This window comes from Centroberyx gerrardi, chromosome 11 (assembly GCF_048128805.1).
Source record: "Centroberyx gerrardi isolate f3 chromosome 11, fCenGer3.hap1.cur.20231027, whole genome shotgun sequence".
Lineage (NCBI taxonomy): Eukaryota > Metazoa > Chordata > Actinopteri > Beryciformes > Berycidae > Centroberyx > Centroberyx gerrardi.
The window spans coordinates 11694807-11711319 of NC_136007.1; the positions used below are offsets into that span (position 1 = coordinate 11694807).

The following is a 16513-nucleotide window of genomic DNA, read 5'->3' on the forward strand; positions in this document are numbered from 1 at the left end:
TTTCTCCACTGATGCATATAAGTCATGACTCATACTGGAGATCTCAGTCAAACATGACTGCATCACATCACAGCATGCTCTGACAGTGTGTATGATCCTACCAGTGCCAAACCAACCGTAACTGCAGTTAACACAACCCTCAACAACAAATCTGACTATAAAGACATTATGTATCTGCCTGCAATATTGGCTTTTACAGTATATGGAGATTTCAGCTCCACTCACATATTCAAGAAGCCACTCCTGACTATTCTTGGACAACAGCTACACTAATGTTTCAGACACTGTTAGTTGATTGAAGTTGAAGACCAAGAGGTTGTTGAGTGTGTGATGATTCCCTAAATCAATTATCATATAAGGAACAGAAGGTCAGGGTTTTTGTGGAAATGTTGCGCCCTAGAGGCAATCTGCATTTACTGCAAAAACTAGTCACAAATATTGACTTTGTTTTGCCCTTATTTGCTGGGGAGCTGGGAAGAAATAATATTGATCAACCACTAATAACCACAAATGTTCATTGTTACAAGCCCTTTTGATAAGCGCCTCTGAATGTGCACAGTCAATAAATAAGGATGAATAGTGACCGTACAATGACTCTCAGGCAATCCACTGTGGCTTCAGTTCCTCTGACCAAAAATCACCTGGAGAGTCAATAAAGATTCTCAAAAGTGACACCAAAGTCCATCAGAAAAGAATAAAATGACTTCAAATGTATCTATTTGATTCCCAAGATCACAAGGACCCTGATATTAAAAATAAGTAGCTTTTCAGATAGCATTTTCCATACTGATATCACAACAGAATGTGTCTTTTTTAGTTGCTTTCGTTTGCAGTTGTTATTGAATGATCCAGGTGTGTTTGTATGCTTGTTGCGTGTGTGTCTGTGTGTGTGACTTTATGTGCTGTGGGGTGTTTGATATGGTGCATTTTAGGTGGTTTTAGCGCATATTTAAACACATATAGAATAGCTGGAGGGTTTGTAATGTGAATGTGTGTGATATCAGTATGTGTACGTTCGGCTGAGAATGGGCTATATGGTCACAGCGGGCTCTTCACATAGGCCTGCTGAGTTTGCTTGTCCCTTTGTCACCTCTGAGCTGCTGCTATCATCAGCAGAAATACACGCACACGTACACACACACACACCACACACACACACACACACACACACACACACACACACACACACACACACACAGACATATATGCCTATCCTGTATTACTTTCTGATCTAAAGTAATCCATTTTGGACAGCAATATGCTCGTGAAAATGTTATGTTGGTGATTAAGCTTCTAATATGTGCACATACTCTGTCTGTTTTCTCTGTGTGTGTCTAACCCAGACACAATCAGGGAATCACACAGACACACACACACACACACACACACGCACACACACGCACGCACACACACGCACACATACCACAGAGAGAGTCTGGGCAATGTGCTGACCTCAGTAAGCTGTTCCTAAATGTTCATTGTTCAGAGCAGCAAGAGGAGAGAGGAGGCTGTAGCTGGTTAGCAGCTTCTCTCTCTCCCTCTCTCTCTCTCTCTCTCCCTCTCTCTCTCTCTCTCTGGTGTTTTGTCCATTCTCTGCTTGTTTGCTTAAATGACATAATGCAAAGGGAGCAAGATTCATAAAACACAGCGCTTTACAGTAAACCCTCTGCCCTCTGGATGTACAGTAGTCAGTGCTCTCTTGGCTGTTTCCCGTGGAAAACACATTTGGAATAAAATAATGTTTGGAATAAAGGGAATTATATAAGTAGCAAAGCAAAAGAAAAACCTCAGAGAAAGAAGTCAAACTGCTTCAACAAAGCGGTAGTTTGGTCACAGTATGTTTTGAATAATGCTGGTGTGACTTTGCTTGAAGGGAAGAATGAGATCAAAAATCCATAGTATAAAAAATAAAACATACAGACTATTTAGTGCCACTCAGAATTAAATATGCCATAACACTGTTACTCTGGTTTGATCAATAGTGTTTAGGAGTGCATCTTCATTTTTATCAATGAACGACCCAACTTTGGCAACCCCCTCTTTTATACGCTTCACACCGTTTTTTTCCCCCGCTGTGTAATAATCAACTTTTTACAGTGCTACGTGACACTGCCAATTACAGCACCAGTCAGTACCAAAGCACTGCCAGTCCTGCCAATGTGGCCATTCAATCTGTGCTATTGCCCCTCATTAACCTTCTCCATCCATTGTTCATTTATTCAGTTGTACACAGTTATTCCAAAAATAGCAACAGGTGATTTCATTCACAATATTTCTTGAAACCACAAAGTAAAAACTGGACAAATGTAGTGTCGTGTCCTCTTATGATGAATTATGACCATTTAGTACATGCTCAAGCACTTAGGGATGAATTATTTTGGACGGGCTGGATTCAAGTGGAGGATGACACCTCTCTGTGCCATTTGAATTTTTGGAAAAACAGTCAACTCTCTAAGACTTTTCCAGTTCACAATCTATCAACGCCAAACTTGGCCTAGAGGCTACTATTCATGGACTTCAATAATCATCAATAAAACAACCCAATCAGATTTCCAACATAGCCGCCATTATCCTCTTTCAGCTCTGATGTTAACTCCATTTATCCAGTTTGTCCAATTGTCATGAAACTTGATACTCGTGTTTCAGGAGATTAGATTACCTTTTAAATGCATTTTCAAATCAACCAATACATGGGGGGCAGAGAAACACAATCGATCTGAGTCCTGACAAATAAATGAAGTCTGATACACATGCTACACAAATATTTCTCAATGTGAAGTTTGTTTATGATATGATATTGATTTGTCAATTAATGATTGATTGATATACTGTATAAGCCATTATTTGGAGGATGTGTGACTGAAATGTCATGCGAATCTTTCCAAGGTTTTCTGAAAAGTGGCACTTTGAGTGTTTAGCTCTTCCCAGTAATACTAATATGAAGACAAATGCATATATATAGTTTATAACTGCCACTATCTCACTGGATGGATCGCCTTATCACTTTGAAACTTGCTCTGAGTGTCAAAATCAAATCTTTGAACTCTCCAAAACGGTTTTTGATCCCTAACAACCTAAATATTTTACATTCCCACTTGACACCTGCTTACAGCTATGTTTTCAAAATTGAAATAGCAACATAAAATATAAATGTGATTACTGAACTGCCATTGCATGTAGGCCCATTTCTGTGCTGGTAGATCTACATGCTGTGGGGAATACAGCTATCTTTTTGTTCCAACATATAGATTTACCACATAGGTAATACAGTATAGACGCTTGCCCTCTTTGTGTTTGGGTGAATCAGTGTGAGTCGGTGTGTTAACCCCTCTGTGGCTCAGACAACAAAACAATGGAGTCCAAAGCAAAGTGCTGACATGAGTCCAGGCGTGCCTCCCCCCCGGCCCCTGACACCCAGGGGTGTATATATACCCCCGCACACACTGTCTCTGCAGACCGCTCAGTGGAACCTGCGACACACAGCTCTCTATTTTGGGTAGGTCTGGTCTGGCCCGTGTTAAATGAGGACTCACAGTTTGTGTAAAGTAGTTTACAATACAGTACAGTTTCCCAAACTAAGGACCTGATGCAGTATAGGTTCACCTCTTATGTCATCTATCAATTAGCGAGCGGCAAACTTGCTTGATCTGAAACCAGAATAGCTGGTCTTGTTAAAATGACTACCTTTACTGCAAATATTAAAAGGGAGTTGTTTTGAAATTAGGGATTATAACAAAGCAAGGAAAAGGTAACAGGAGGCTTGAAGTTGTAAGTCTAGTCACTAGCCTGTCTGAGAATTCATTAGATGACACAGTAAACACTACTGGATAGCAGAGATACTACCTAATATGTCACCTCATGCATTCAAGAATAGGAGTTTTTTGGACACATGACTATTAAGACTGTGTGATGTTTGGTTGGAACATGATATAGAGTTGTTTGTGAGCGATCCCTGTCCTCATTCTCTCTCTCTCTCTCTTTTCCCCTACAGGTACTGCTGAGATAAAAGACAAAATGGCTCTGACAAACCCCATGCCCATGGGCCCTTGGAAGGTGAGTAGCCTATATGGGACACACGCTTAACACTACATTACCCATAAAAACCAAACAATACAATGCTGTATAACTGCCAAGCAAAACAAGAGCATTTATGACTGTAAAGGCCTGATCTACTCTTGGTTCGTGTGTGTTTTCCAGATCACTGTGTACGATCAGGAGTACTTCCAGGGAAGGCGTATGGAGTTCACCGCCTGCTGCCAGAACATCATGGAGTGTGGAATGGAGAACATCCGCTCCCTGAAGGTCGAGTGCGGAGCGTAAGTATCCAGAAAACATTTCTCCAATATTACTGGAAGACAATAGGACTGATTTAAAAGCTGAAGTGGAGGAGCTTTTCAAGACATGACCTTAGACTCTAAGGGGCTTAAACAGCACACTGACTTTCTGTTTCCTTGTTCCTCTGTTGTTTTCCCTCTCTGTTTGTAGCTGGGTGGGCTATGAGCACTCCAGCTTCTGCGGCCAGCAGTTCGTCCTGGAGAAGGGAGACTACCCTCGCTTCGAGGCTTACAGCGGCAGCAACTCCTACCGCATTGAGAGGATGATCTCCTTCAGGCCCATCTGCTGTGCTGTAGGTTCCAAATACAACCCACTAACATTATTACCCAACCTCACACTGAGTAGCATCTCAATGCATCATCATCTTTAGTTAGTCATTTATTTAGTCATTTATTTCATTCAGTTGCAAAATATCAAATTGTTACTTTTTATTAATATCAAGCAGGATTGGGGTCAATTCATGAATGAACTCATCAATTCAAATTCAACTGAGGACCTAGAATTGGAATTTGAAAAAACCTACAGGAAACAGAATTGGAATTGAATTGGAATTTCAGGAAGTTTCTTACCACATATCTGAGATTATACGTAGTGTTATACTGTATATTATCAATACTGGATATCATAAAATGTTAAAGTTAGCTTTCAGGTGGTATTTGATGCATAACATGTAATCATAATACATACATTATGGTTGAATGTATTTGATTTGTTTAACTATTTGATTCATAATGTTTAATTTATAATGTTTAGCAAGTCAAGACAACCTCTCTTAGGAGTGGAATTTAATGGAATTCAATTCAGTTTTCTGCCGTTCCATTCAATTCCAATTCTGTTTCCTTAGAGCTGGGTGACATTCCAATTCCAATTCCAATTCCAACTCCAGGAACTGAATTGGAATTTACCATGCATTCCCAATTCAATTCATGACACATCAAGTAACAGTGAAGCTAAACCTCCTGTCTCTTACCCATTTCTTGCCCTTCCTGGTGCAGAGCCACAAGGAGTGCCGTATGACCATCTACGAGCAGGAGAACATGATGGGCCGTCAGTTCGAGCTGTGTGACGACTACCCCTCCCTGCAGGCCATGGGCTGGATGAACAACGAGGTCGGATCCATGCACGTCCAGTGTGGAGCGTAAGTCCAACCTCATGATGCTTTACACACCTTCAGAACAGTGCGGTCAGAGAGCAACAGCTATAAACACACCTTCAGTTGATATAAAAATACATAAAAACACACTGGACACAGGACTGCTGTTCACATTGTCAGTTATATTCCTGGCAATACTTTACTTCTAACTCTTAATATTCAACATGCTCATGGTTTATGTGTTTGATGATGAGTTTAACTGGCTCCTTCTCACCTGTTCCTGCAGCTTTGTGTGCTACCAGTATCCTGGTTACCGCGGCCACCAGTACATCATGGAGTGCGACTGTCGCGGAGGAGAGTACAAGTGTTACCGTGAGTTCGGCTCCCACTCCCAGACTCCCCAGATTCAGTCCATCAGGAGGATCCAGCACTAAGAGGGGAGCATCTCCTTCACACTTCCTTTTCTCCTCCTTCTCCTTCCTCCACCTCCTCTCCCTCCTCCTTCACTTCCATACCTCCTTCTCTTCCTCCTCTCCCACCCCCCCACCCCCCCAAAACATCCCGGCTCCACTGGTCCGGCTAGTCAAAGCAGGATCTCTGTCCGGACTTCAGGTGCTTACTTGTCCACAGCACTTTGCTTTTTAAAGAAACAACACAAAAGAAAGGAAAGATGAATTACACTGTAAGAAAGACAGAAAATGGGAATGACAGAGAAAAAGTGAAAAAGTATGAAAATGAAGCCTCGTCTCCGGAGGTTGGCTGCAGAAGGGTGAAACACCTCGGAAACTTTTGCTCCTCTTCATCCCCACCATCGATGCCATCACCATCATCAATGTCTTCTTCATCAGCACCATCATCAGTATTGCTGTTACTGTGATATCCATGATTGCCTATGTTCACGACTGATGAATAAAGAGAATGAGCAAAGAAACAGAGAGATTCACAATACAACGAGTGACCTGTATCTCAATCACATCTGTGTCCTATCTTTCTCTGCTGACACTCTGGGTAACAAACAACACATGTGTAAAGCCATGAGGGTGAGACTAACTACATTAACCTGAATACAGACTCTCATACTTGAAATATGAACTTGTGAGGTGAATCTCAGGGCGAGAAAGCAAGGTATGAAAGAGAAAACATTTTAAATCTCTTGAAAATATCTCCTCAAACAGCATTCATTCATGTAATTCCCATGATATTGCCTCAATATTGATATTATCTACCAAAAGTGAGAACCAAGCGGGTTTGGACTGTGATATGATCACATTGAACTATGTCTACCTGCTCTTTTATTGACAATGAATGGACTGTCAATGGACCCTCACATTTTTGGACAATGTGAGAGCACCGATAGTGATTTTCCAAAACTCTAAAGCTCTAGTTTGAAATAAATCCCATGAAAGCTCAAACAAAACCTTCTACAAATACAAAAGTACGCCACATATTCAGTCAATGCCGGTGGAAAAGATCCAGAAAATCATCCGTGAAAACAGAGCTTGTTCTCTGGACTCCAACATTGGGAGCAGACATAGCTTCAGGACAATTGGATGAAGAGGGCAATTGATTTTTTATGAGGGGAAACAACATTAATGAAATTAAAATCAATATGTTGTAACAGACATTGATGATACATTAAGATAATACATTATTAAATCATTGTATTAGAATTATTATATTATTATATAAGTAATATTGCATGATTGCAATTTAGAGTTAAGTTGTTGGGGCTTGATTCACAAAACTCAGGTTTTTAGGATTTGATCGATATAATGATATTTAAGGAGCAAGGTTATCTGCAGCCTATTCTTTTGGGGATAGTATTCCATTTCCTGGCATTTCCCGGCATTTCCCATTCAAGTTTAGCTTTTGCAGAAAAAATGTTGATGAAAAGATACTGTCACATGCTGTGTAATACTACCAGTAATTTGTGCAAAATGGCCATGTGAGTTCATGGGGATGCATGGGGATCCATGGCCTCAGGGCAAGCAGTTCAGCATTTGTCCAGGGATACCACTAGGCTTTCTTAACCATAAGCCTGTTAGGCTTCTGTCATCATGTTTCAAATTTGAACCCATGGGAAAATAAGTGAATACCTTGGATGACCTGTATTGATTTGGCCTTGAAACAGATGATCATTATGAAAGGTGTGCTTAGAGCCAGAAGCCACGAGAGGGCGCTATTGGTCAAAGAAGAATTGCGACAGTTGTTTCTCCTTGACGGCTGATGATGACATGTCAACAACAGACATGGCGACCAACAGCAACTATTGGGAAGGTAAATTATCTTACACTAATATGACAGAACTAGCTGCATACATACCTGTAACTATTCTTTCCCGATTCAAAACAGCCGTAATTCACATGTCCTGTAATAAGTCAGTTAATGAACTTCATGTATTTGCCGACGAGGCAGCTGATGTGCCATCCAGGCTAACCTGTTAGCGCTAGCTTGTTAGCCATCATCTAACTTAACAGGTTAGCAGCTAGTCAGTCTGTTACAGGTCAGAGTTACAGGTCAGTGTGTTGGCCTGCCAGCTTCCCTGATTGGATTGAAATGTGTCTACCTGCCTGCCTGTCTGTATGTCTGTCTACCTGCATGTCTGTTGTCTGTCTGCCAAGTGTGCATGCCTGTCTGCAGTGGTGAAAAGAGTACTAGAATGTCCTACTCAAGTAGAATTACTGTTACTTTGCTGATATTTTACTTACATGGAAGTAAAAGTACTGGTGTAAAAATCTACTTCAGTAAAAGTAAAATGTAACTAATTTAAAATGTACTTTAAAATGTTTGTATAGTTACTGAGTGACTTGTTAGAAAAGAGAACATTGCTACCATGTGATCTTTTCTATGCAAATCTAAAGGGACGAGATCATTTTAATTGGAAAAACTGAAAATTACAAAATAAAATGCACAAACAAAATGAAGCCAGATTACTCTTCTCTTCTTTGCTGACTGATCGCTCACTGTCAATGGCTGGAGATTATCCATTTTCTGTTGCTTATGGAGAGCCACATTGTACTCTGTAATGGATGTGATTTAAAATGTCCAATACCTCAGTAAAAACATACTTAAAAGTAAAATTACAAACTTCAGAGAAACACAGAAAGTACAGAAGAGAAAGTACAGAAAGAAATACAGAAAGTACACAAAATACCTACTCAATTACAGTAACTTGAGTAAATGTAATTAGTTACTTCCACCCTTGCCTGTCTGTCTATCTACCTGTCCTGTGCCTGCCTGTCTGTCTGTCTACCTGTCCTGTACCTGTCTGTCTGTCTGTCTGTCTACCTGTCCTGTACCTGTCTGTCTGTCTGTCTTCCTGTCCTGTACCTGTCTGTCTGTCTGTCTACCTGTCCTGTACCTGTCTGTCTGTCTGTCTTCCTGTCCTGTACCTGTCTGTCTGTCTACCTGTCCTGTACCTGTCTGTCTGTCTACCTGTCCTGTACCTGTCTGTCTGTCTTCCTGTCCTGTACCTGTCTGTGTGTCTACCTGTCCTGTACCTGTCTGTCTGTCTACCTGTCCTGTACCTGTCTGTGTGTCTACCTGTCCTGTACCTGTCTGTCTGTCTACCTGTCCTGTACCTGTCTGTGTGTCTCACTAACATGTCTCTCTCTGTGTTTCTACTCTCAGATCTGCGTAAACAGGCCAGGCAGCTGGAGAATGAGCTGGACCTGAAGCTGGTGTCTTTCAGTAAGCTCTGCACCAGCTACAGCGGCAGGTAACCGCACTTCATCCCTTTATTTTCACATTCAGGATGTATACTGAGTGTTGCTTTCCTTGAATATACAACCTGGATGCTTTTTATGGGTTCCTCTTGCTCAAATGGAAGCTAAGGACATTTCTTTCCTTTTTTTTGGTGGCATTTTTGGCTGAAAATATGTGGGAAAAAAGTGAAATTCTAGAGGAGTGTTTCTTTCTTCTTCTTCTAAAGTACACTGCCATCATTTACTATAATAAACATGGTTTTGTTTTGTATATATGAAAGCAATTGTTTTATGAATCTCTCCATTCTGTTTTGGCCCGGCAGTGAGTTTTATTTAGTTGGATGTTGTTTGTTAGGGCCACACGATTTTGCTGAATAGTGCAATTGCAATATAAATTGCAATACAGTATACAGTTTCAATATTACAGATTTTTTCAGAAGTTTTTTTGTTTTTTCTACATAGTGCTATTTAATTTATAGGCCAGAAATTGGGCTCAACACCAGAATACCATGTTTAGGCGCCCATTTTGAGCAGCCACCATAATTGCAGCAACTTGCGATTTGAAAATTGAAGTAGCTCATATAGTGATTTTTTATTTTTTTGATTAATTGTGCAGTCTTAGTCTATATTCTCTCTTGAAGACATCAGTGTTGCTTTCTGCCACTTCCTCTCATTGTCAACAGGTCGGACTCTGTGGCTTCATCTCAAGACAATATGCTGGTGGCCATGACAACTGAGCTGGAGCAGCTGTTGGCCAGTGTAAGTCAAACATCACACGCTCATGTGGTCGCCCTTACAGACATAGTCCAGGGGCTTCAGGGCTTCCTTCAGAAAAGTTGAAAGAAAGAGGTCAAATGTAAGCCTAAAGGGCCAAAATATGAAAGAGGCTTTGAAAACATTGTTACATAATCAGTTCCTCCAACAGACAAAGAAGTAGCCAGACAACCAAAGCTGTTTTAGTAATGTTAGATACTTTATATTTTGTTTTTCCAGCTCCTGGGTCAGATGGGGATGCAAATTAGCTAAGTTGGCCGTCCTGGCTTACTGAGAGAAATCTTGTTTATTGTACAGATGATGATGTCATTGTGATACTATCATGTTTACTTTACTTTGAAGTTCCTTATTGTTTTACCCAATAAAAAAAGGATGAAAACAAACAAAATATACCTGATATTTTTAAGTATGACCTGCAAAAATTAAGTTATTCAAATTCCATTGAAATGTTTTGAGATCACCGACAAGAAGCTGTGTTAGTTTATATGGTAACTGAGTACTTGATGTCTGGCCTGTCTGTTTTTCTTGTCAGTTAACAACAGTTAATGACAAGATGGCAGAGTACACAAACACCCCGGGAGCTTCGTCACACAACGCAGCACTGATGCACACCTTACAGAGACACAGAGACATCTTACAGGTAAATACACTAAATTCACTTTCTTCCATCACTTTCTGTAGCTGTCATCTTCTGTCAGCTTTACCTGTAAGCCTATATAGTAGAAACTTGTTTATCCAAACCTCAAACGTCTTATATGTGTCTATTGAATGGGAATAATGAATGTTAGGATGTGAAAATAGGTTGAATTGTTAATTATTTATTGGCGGTAGCAACCGGTCTGTTGTGACCTCAGATCCTGAAGGTCTGGGATAAACACTGTCTTTTTGTATTTACCTTGACCTCTGACCTCTGTCGGTATCGTCCTGTCTCCCTGTCCTGTAGGATTACACTCACGAGTTCCACAAAACCAAAAGCAACTTCCTCAGCCTGCGAGAGCGAGAAGACCTGCTGGGCTCCGTCCACAGAGACATCGAGTGAGTTCATACAATTTATAGATTTAAGCTTTCCTTCCTTAAATCCTGCCGTCCCTGCTTTTTCTTCCTGCCCTCCTTTTTCTTCCTTCCTTCCTTCCTTCCTTCCTTCTTTCTGTCCTTCCTTCCTTCCTTCCTTCCTTCATTCCCAGCTTTTTAGTTTTTTCTAATCTCCTTCCTTTGCTGCTTTTTCTTCCTTCCCTCTTTTTTCTGCCTTCCTTCCTTCCTTCCTTCCATCCCTGCTTTTTTCTTTCCTCCCTCCTTTTTCTTCCATCCTTACTGCCTTCCTTCTCTCCTTCCTTTTTCTTTCCTCCCTCCTTCTTTATCCTTCCCTACCCTTCCTTCCTTCCTTCCTTCCTTCCTCCCCCTTTCCCTCCTCCTTTCCCTCTTTTCCTTGTCTTCCTTCCCTCCCTTTTCTCCCTTTCTTGCTTCCTTCCCTGCTGTTTTTTCCTTCCTTCATTCCTTCCTTCCTTCCTTCCTTCCTCCCTCTCTCCCTCCTTTCCCTCCTCCCTTCCCTCTGTTCCTTCCTTCCTCTCCTCCATCATGTGTTTGAACAAACTCTATTGTTCGCCGCCTGTTTTGCAGCTCCCTCGCCTTTTGTCGTATCTTCCTTCACCAGCAGGAGGCAGATATCGCCGCTTTGTTGCAGAGTTTCCCCACCCTCTAATAATCTTCCTCCCTCTTATCTTGTAATATCCTCTTTCCCTCTCCTCCTCTTATTAGCCCCTCTTCCTCTCTCCCTCTCTCTCTCTGTCTGTCTCTCTCTCCCCCTCTCTCTCTCTCTCCGGGGAGATCTTTCCTAAGTGCCTTCTACAGTAAATCAAACCGCAAGGCTTTCATTCAGGCCGAGCTGAGGGAGAGTGGTTACGTCTGGCCCGCCCGATCCAGAGAAAGGCTTTATCAGAGGATAACAGAGAGAGAGACAGACAGACGGAGAGAGAGAGAGAAAGAGAAAGAGAGGTTGCACTGATTTAGGTGTTGACTGATTGTAAAGACGATGAGAGTGAATCTGAATGAGGCCCGGAGAGACGAGAGGTGTGGAGAAAAGGTTAAGAAACGGCGGATGATGAATAGATGGTTAGTCCGAAATGAGGAGGAGATGGTGTAAATAAGAGATGGAGGACAGAGTTGTGGGTAGATGTAAAGCCGAGCTAATTACTTAAAAGCTTTAATGCAGGAAGTCCCATAATCACAGGCCAGTCCCCAGTTAAAGGGAGGGAGGGAAAGAATCAGTGACAGAAAGAGAGTCTTGCAGGCCCAGAAAGTTAACAGCAGAAACCCGTCCTGCAGCTAATTCATACACTGTAAATGTTAAAGTTTTGGACATACATCAAATGCACAGTATTGAAAATAAACACCTTTGAATCACATCATTGCTTCACCAACGTCTTACAAAAACAGAATGGTAATGTTCAACTAAATGCTTATTTGTGAAAGAGTTAAAGTGAGGAAGTTATTCATCCTGCAGTCGCTTTGATATTGATTCCTCTCTTCCTTCTTTCCCTTCTTCTCCCTCCTCTCTTCCTTCTCTCCTCTCCCTTTATTAGTTTTTCCCTCCTCTCTCTCTTCTTTTATCTCTCTCTCTGTCTCTCCATCTCTGTATTTATTTGGTTAGGTGAATAGTTTTTTACGATGCACGCCTAGACACTTTCTCTGCATATCTGTGGCTTCTTGTAGACACACCGCCCATCCTTATGCTGTAAATTCATAGTTGCTTTCTTCATTTTCTCGTTTTTCCTCATTTGTTTGAATATATTTCATATTTTTTTGGCATTTTTTCATATCATACATCATTTTCATTCATTTTTTTTCTTTGCCTCAGTTTTAATTTATATATTTTCATACTTTTCATTCATGTATTTCTACTTAATATCTTCTTGTGCGGTAACTGTCGGTTGCATTTGCCATTTAGATTCTGTTTTCTGTATCCTATTACGATTTGCTGACCCAACGTCCCCATAGGGATTATTGGTTTCATCTCATATTATGTATCTCTCTTTTTCTCATTCTCTCTCTCTCTCTCTCTCTCTCTCTCTCTCTCTCTCTCTCTCTCTCTCTCTCTCAGGTCCTATAAGAGCGGCACAGGTGTGAATAACAGACGGACTGAGCTCTTCCTGAAGGAACACGAACATCTGAGGAAGTAAGAGATCGCTCCAAAAACAACTTATATTACTCATAAACACTGTAACACGGAAACGGAAATAGAAATACTTATTTGCATTTTCAAGCAGACCAAGAGGGCTTTTAGTTTGTATATCTATTCTATTCCATTGGTTGGAGTTTAGGATCTGAGTCCATTACAACAATGACTCCACTGGGACCAATGTAGCTGTCAGTCTGACAGTGTTGTACCTGCACGGTCTTAAAAATGCCTGTATGTTTTAGTAACTTATAATAAATCTGAAGCCTAAATGAGGTTGATTATATTCCAACACAAACAGGCTCAAGGAGAGTTGTTGAAACTGAGGAAGATGGAGGGTTTAATTTGTCTGAGTAGAGGGTAGTGTGTAGTGTGTGAAACAAAGAGTGTGTGTGTGTGTGTGTGTGCGCACACATGTCTGTGATTTAATGGACATCTCATCACTCACCTAAGCTTGCGGCTGATGATATCTGCCTCAAGCTCTTTCCTGTAACTGGACTGAGATAGAAAACGATTTAAAAAAAAAAAGAAGAAGAAAGAAAAAAAGGAGCAGAATGAGAGTAGAAGAAAACAGTGAAAGAGGAAAATGTGGTGACAGAAAGGGTGGAATGGAGAAGAAATAAAGTGGATGATGGATAGAGAGAGAAAGCAGAGGACAGCAGTAGATGGATAGAGGGAGAGGAGAGCTGGACGGATAGATGGAGGAAGTATAAAGAGCAGTATTGATTTCTGCTCTCCAGTGGAGTCCGTCAGGATGCGCTGCTGCTGCCCTCATACGCTCCGCTCAGCCCGGACCGAACACTTTGCCTCTCTGTCCATCACTTACCTCTACAGCTAATGGCAGCTGATGTAAACCCTGTCCGTACGTGTTCAGCCTGTGCTTCATGTCGTCCGTCTGCGTTTCGCTTACACGCGCATTTTCCCTCTGAGTGAGCGTTTTCTAGCAAACATTTCAACCACACAAGATGGAAAAACAATAGGAGTGTTATTTAAAAATCAAAAAGTGTTTAAAAATAAATCGGAAAACTGTGCGTCCAGAGCTGTTGTATTGTGGAGATTAATTAGCTACCATCGTGATGGGGTGGGAGTTGACCAATCAGATCCCAGCTTCCCCAAAAATCCTCCATTAACCAGCACTTTGGGCCGTCTCGCAGGAATCACAGGAAGTGCTCCTTTTATGATAATAGGGCCAAAGAGCCGTGTGGTTTCATGGCGAGAGCCTTGACTAGATACTGTAGTATTATTTTATCTTTATTATTATTCTCTGTCAGCTGTGAGAGAAATATGTGTTTGAAATTATCTCAGAAATGTATAAATGAAAAGTTTTGTCCCAGAATGAGATGAACACCTAACTGCTCTTACAGAGTGAAGGGTAGCAAAATATGACAATAAATTATGGCATTTTTTTAACGGATTCCTTAGATAAATAGGATTTTAGAAATGAACTCTTCACATTCTCTTGGGTTTAGGTATTTAAAATGCTTTAAACTGACTGTTTTTCTCTTTTTTTCATATTCACAGCTCAGATAGTCTTATTGATAATGCAATAAGGTAAGCTCTATTATTCTTCTCTCTCTCTTCCTTTCTCCTCTCGCTCTCTCTCTCTCTCTCTCTCTCTCAGACACACACACACACTCACACACACACACACACACACACACACACACACACACACACACTACAAGCAAACACAGCACATTCAGGTCTATTAAAAGAGACCGTCATATCTTCCTACTTTTTTGGCCTCTCAGTCGAAACATTAAAACCAACTTAATGTGATGATGTGAAGACGTTAATATGCCACTTTCCTGGCTCTAATCCCTCATGCTCTCCCTCTGCCTCCAGTATCGCCATGGCTACCAAAGAGAACATCACATTTCAGCGTGGGATGCTGAAGTCCATTCAGACCAGGGTCACGACTTTGGCCAGTATCCTTTTAACACTTTTTACAAGTCATGCAGGGGTGTCGCTCATTTCTCTCCCCGCCCTCTGACACACAGCTGGGCTATACGATCGCTTCATTTCTCTAGTTGTGTTATGACTCCTTTCTCTGTATTTTCCCCTCCTGCTTTCTTTCTGTCTGTCACTCTAACCCTGTCTTTCTCTCCCTCGCATTTTAATCCTTCAGTATTTTCCTTCACCGCTCTTCCCCGTCCTTCAGATCGTTTCCCAGCCATCAATGGTCTCATCCAGCGAATCAATTTGCGCAAGAGGCGGGACTCTTTCATTCTAGGCGGAGTGATTGGAGTCTGCACCATCCTCCTGTTGCTCTACACCTTCCACTGATTTGCTGGTCAACTGGCAGCAAAGTCTGACGGACAGTTCCTCTCTTTAACAACAGAAATATCCATTTTAAAGCGGGTCCAGTGTGGCCGAGACTTTGTTTATATTTTTAAATATTCTTCCTTATCTTGTAAATTCCTTGACCTCACAAACAAGAGTTTAAAGAGTGAATGAGGAGAATAGGTCACATTTAAAATAAAAAAAACCCAATCTAAATCAAAAGAGTGAATGTGTTTCAACTCTCAGATTGGACCAAAGCAAATTCTATAATGAACCTGATGTATCTTGTATCTAGATAATGTTGATTATTTATTCTATGAATTATGATAACATTTTTATCTGGGAATTTGAATATTGCTGCATATGTCCTGTTGTATTTTTTAAGTCTTTCTAGATGTGTGGAGAACTCATTTTATGGGACTGTGTGAGATTGATGTCATACTTTTTACATGGTGTTGGCGGTGCCTAATAAAAGAATGGTGATGAGCCCACTTTCAAGTTCCTCATGCTTGTTCAAGTTTATTTCAGACATGCAAAACTATGGCACAGTAAACCAATCATACAGTATAAATGTATAAACATCAACATCAGAGTGCCAAGAACAGTGCATACAGGGAACACCCCCTTCATATCTTGCAGTATATTGTAAACTAATGAGGTTTAGAGATCCAGGCAGTTCAGTAGAGTTTCAACATAGTAGTGCGATTTCTTGACCGCGCAAAGCAAGCTATCGAGCTAAAACTGCGACGGGGAGTTGTTGTGGTAATCGTACACATACATTACATGATTTTAAACTTGGATGTAAACGGTGTATGAAATCAGCTTTGACAACTTCCCACAGCCACAGAATTATTGTGCCATTACTTACAGAAGAGGAAAACACTTTCAGTCTGTGTTATGAAAGACATTGTTGCAAATATTAAGACAAACAGGGCAGGCACTGGTGGGATTGCAGATTGATAGCTAAACATTTTACTGGAGGTGCACTGATAACATTTTTTAGCTGAGCGCACAAATGAGTATTTCATTCTGACTTCTCACTGATACCAAGTACCAATCTTAGTGCTTTTGTTTCCCTTTTGTTGACAGTTTTGGCCATCCTACTTTATTTTACGACAAAACGTCTTTGATCTAATCAAATGCCATTTCCCA

At 41.0% G+C, this 16513-nt stretch overlaps 2 protein-coding genes across 2 annotated transcripts; both read left to right on the top strand.

Moving 5' to 3' along the window:
* Positions 1–3352: 3352 nt before the first annotated feature.
* LOC139914515 (beta-crystallin A1-like) lies at positions 3353–5862 on the top strand. Its single transcript, XM_071902852.1, has 7 exons — positions 3353–3369; positions 3756–3784; positions 4010–4053; positions 4198–4316; positions 4486–4627; positions 5331–5473; positions 5715–5862. The coding sequence occupies exons 1-7, from the start codon at positions 3353–3355 to the stop codon at positions 5860–5862; spliced, it is 642 nt and encodes a 213-aa protein (XP_071758953.1).
* A 1790-nt stretch (positions 5863–7652) lies between these two features.
* On the top strand, positions 7653–15843 carry LOC139914514 (Golgi SNAP receptor complex member 1-like). Its single transcript, XM_071902851.2, has 9 exons — positions 7653–7705; positions 9059–9146; positions 9816–9891; positions 10439–10546; positions 10850–10941; positions 13004–13078; positions 14600–14629; positions 14924–15006; positions 15240–15843. The coding sequence occupies exons 1-9, from the start codon at positions 7663–7665 to the stop codon at positions 15362–15364; spliced, it is 720 nt and encodes a 239-aa protein (XP_071758952.1). The 5' UTR covers positions 7653–7662; the 3' UTR covers positions 15365–15843.
* The last annotated feature ends 670 nt before the right edge of the window (positions 15844–16513 follow it).

Excerpts from the sequence above, each read along its gene's own strand:
- LOC139914515 (XM_071902852.1), top strand. Across the intron at positions 3,785-4,009 it reads AGTTGTAAGTCTAGTCACTA|ACAAAATGGCTCTGACAAAC; the intron begins GCCTGTCTGAGA and ends CTGAGATAAAAG. Across the intron at positions 4,628-5,330 it reads TCAGGCCCATCTGCTGTGCT|AGCCACAAGGAGTGCCGTAT; the intron begins GTAGGTTCCAAA and ends TTCCTGGTGCAG.
- LOC139914514 (XM_071902851.2), top strand. The coding sequence starts at position 7,663 with ATGTCAACAACAGACATGGCGACCAACAGCAACTATTGGGAAG. Across the intron at positions 10,942-13,003 it reads TCCGTCCACAGAGACATCGA|GTCCTATAAGAGCGGCACAG; the intron begins GTGAGTTCATAC and ends TCTCTCTCTCAG. Across the intron at positions 14,630-14,923 it reads CTTATTGATAATGCAATAAG|TATCGCCATGGCTACCAAAG; the intron begins GTAAGCTCTATT and ends CTCTGCCTCCAG.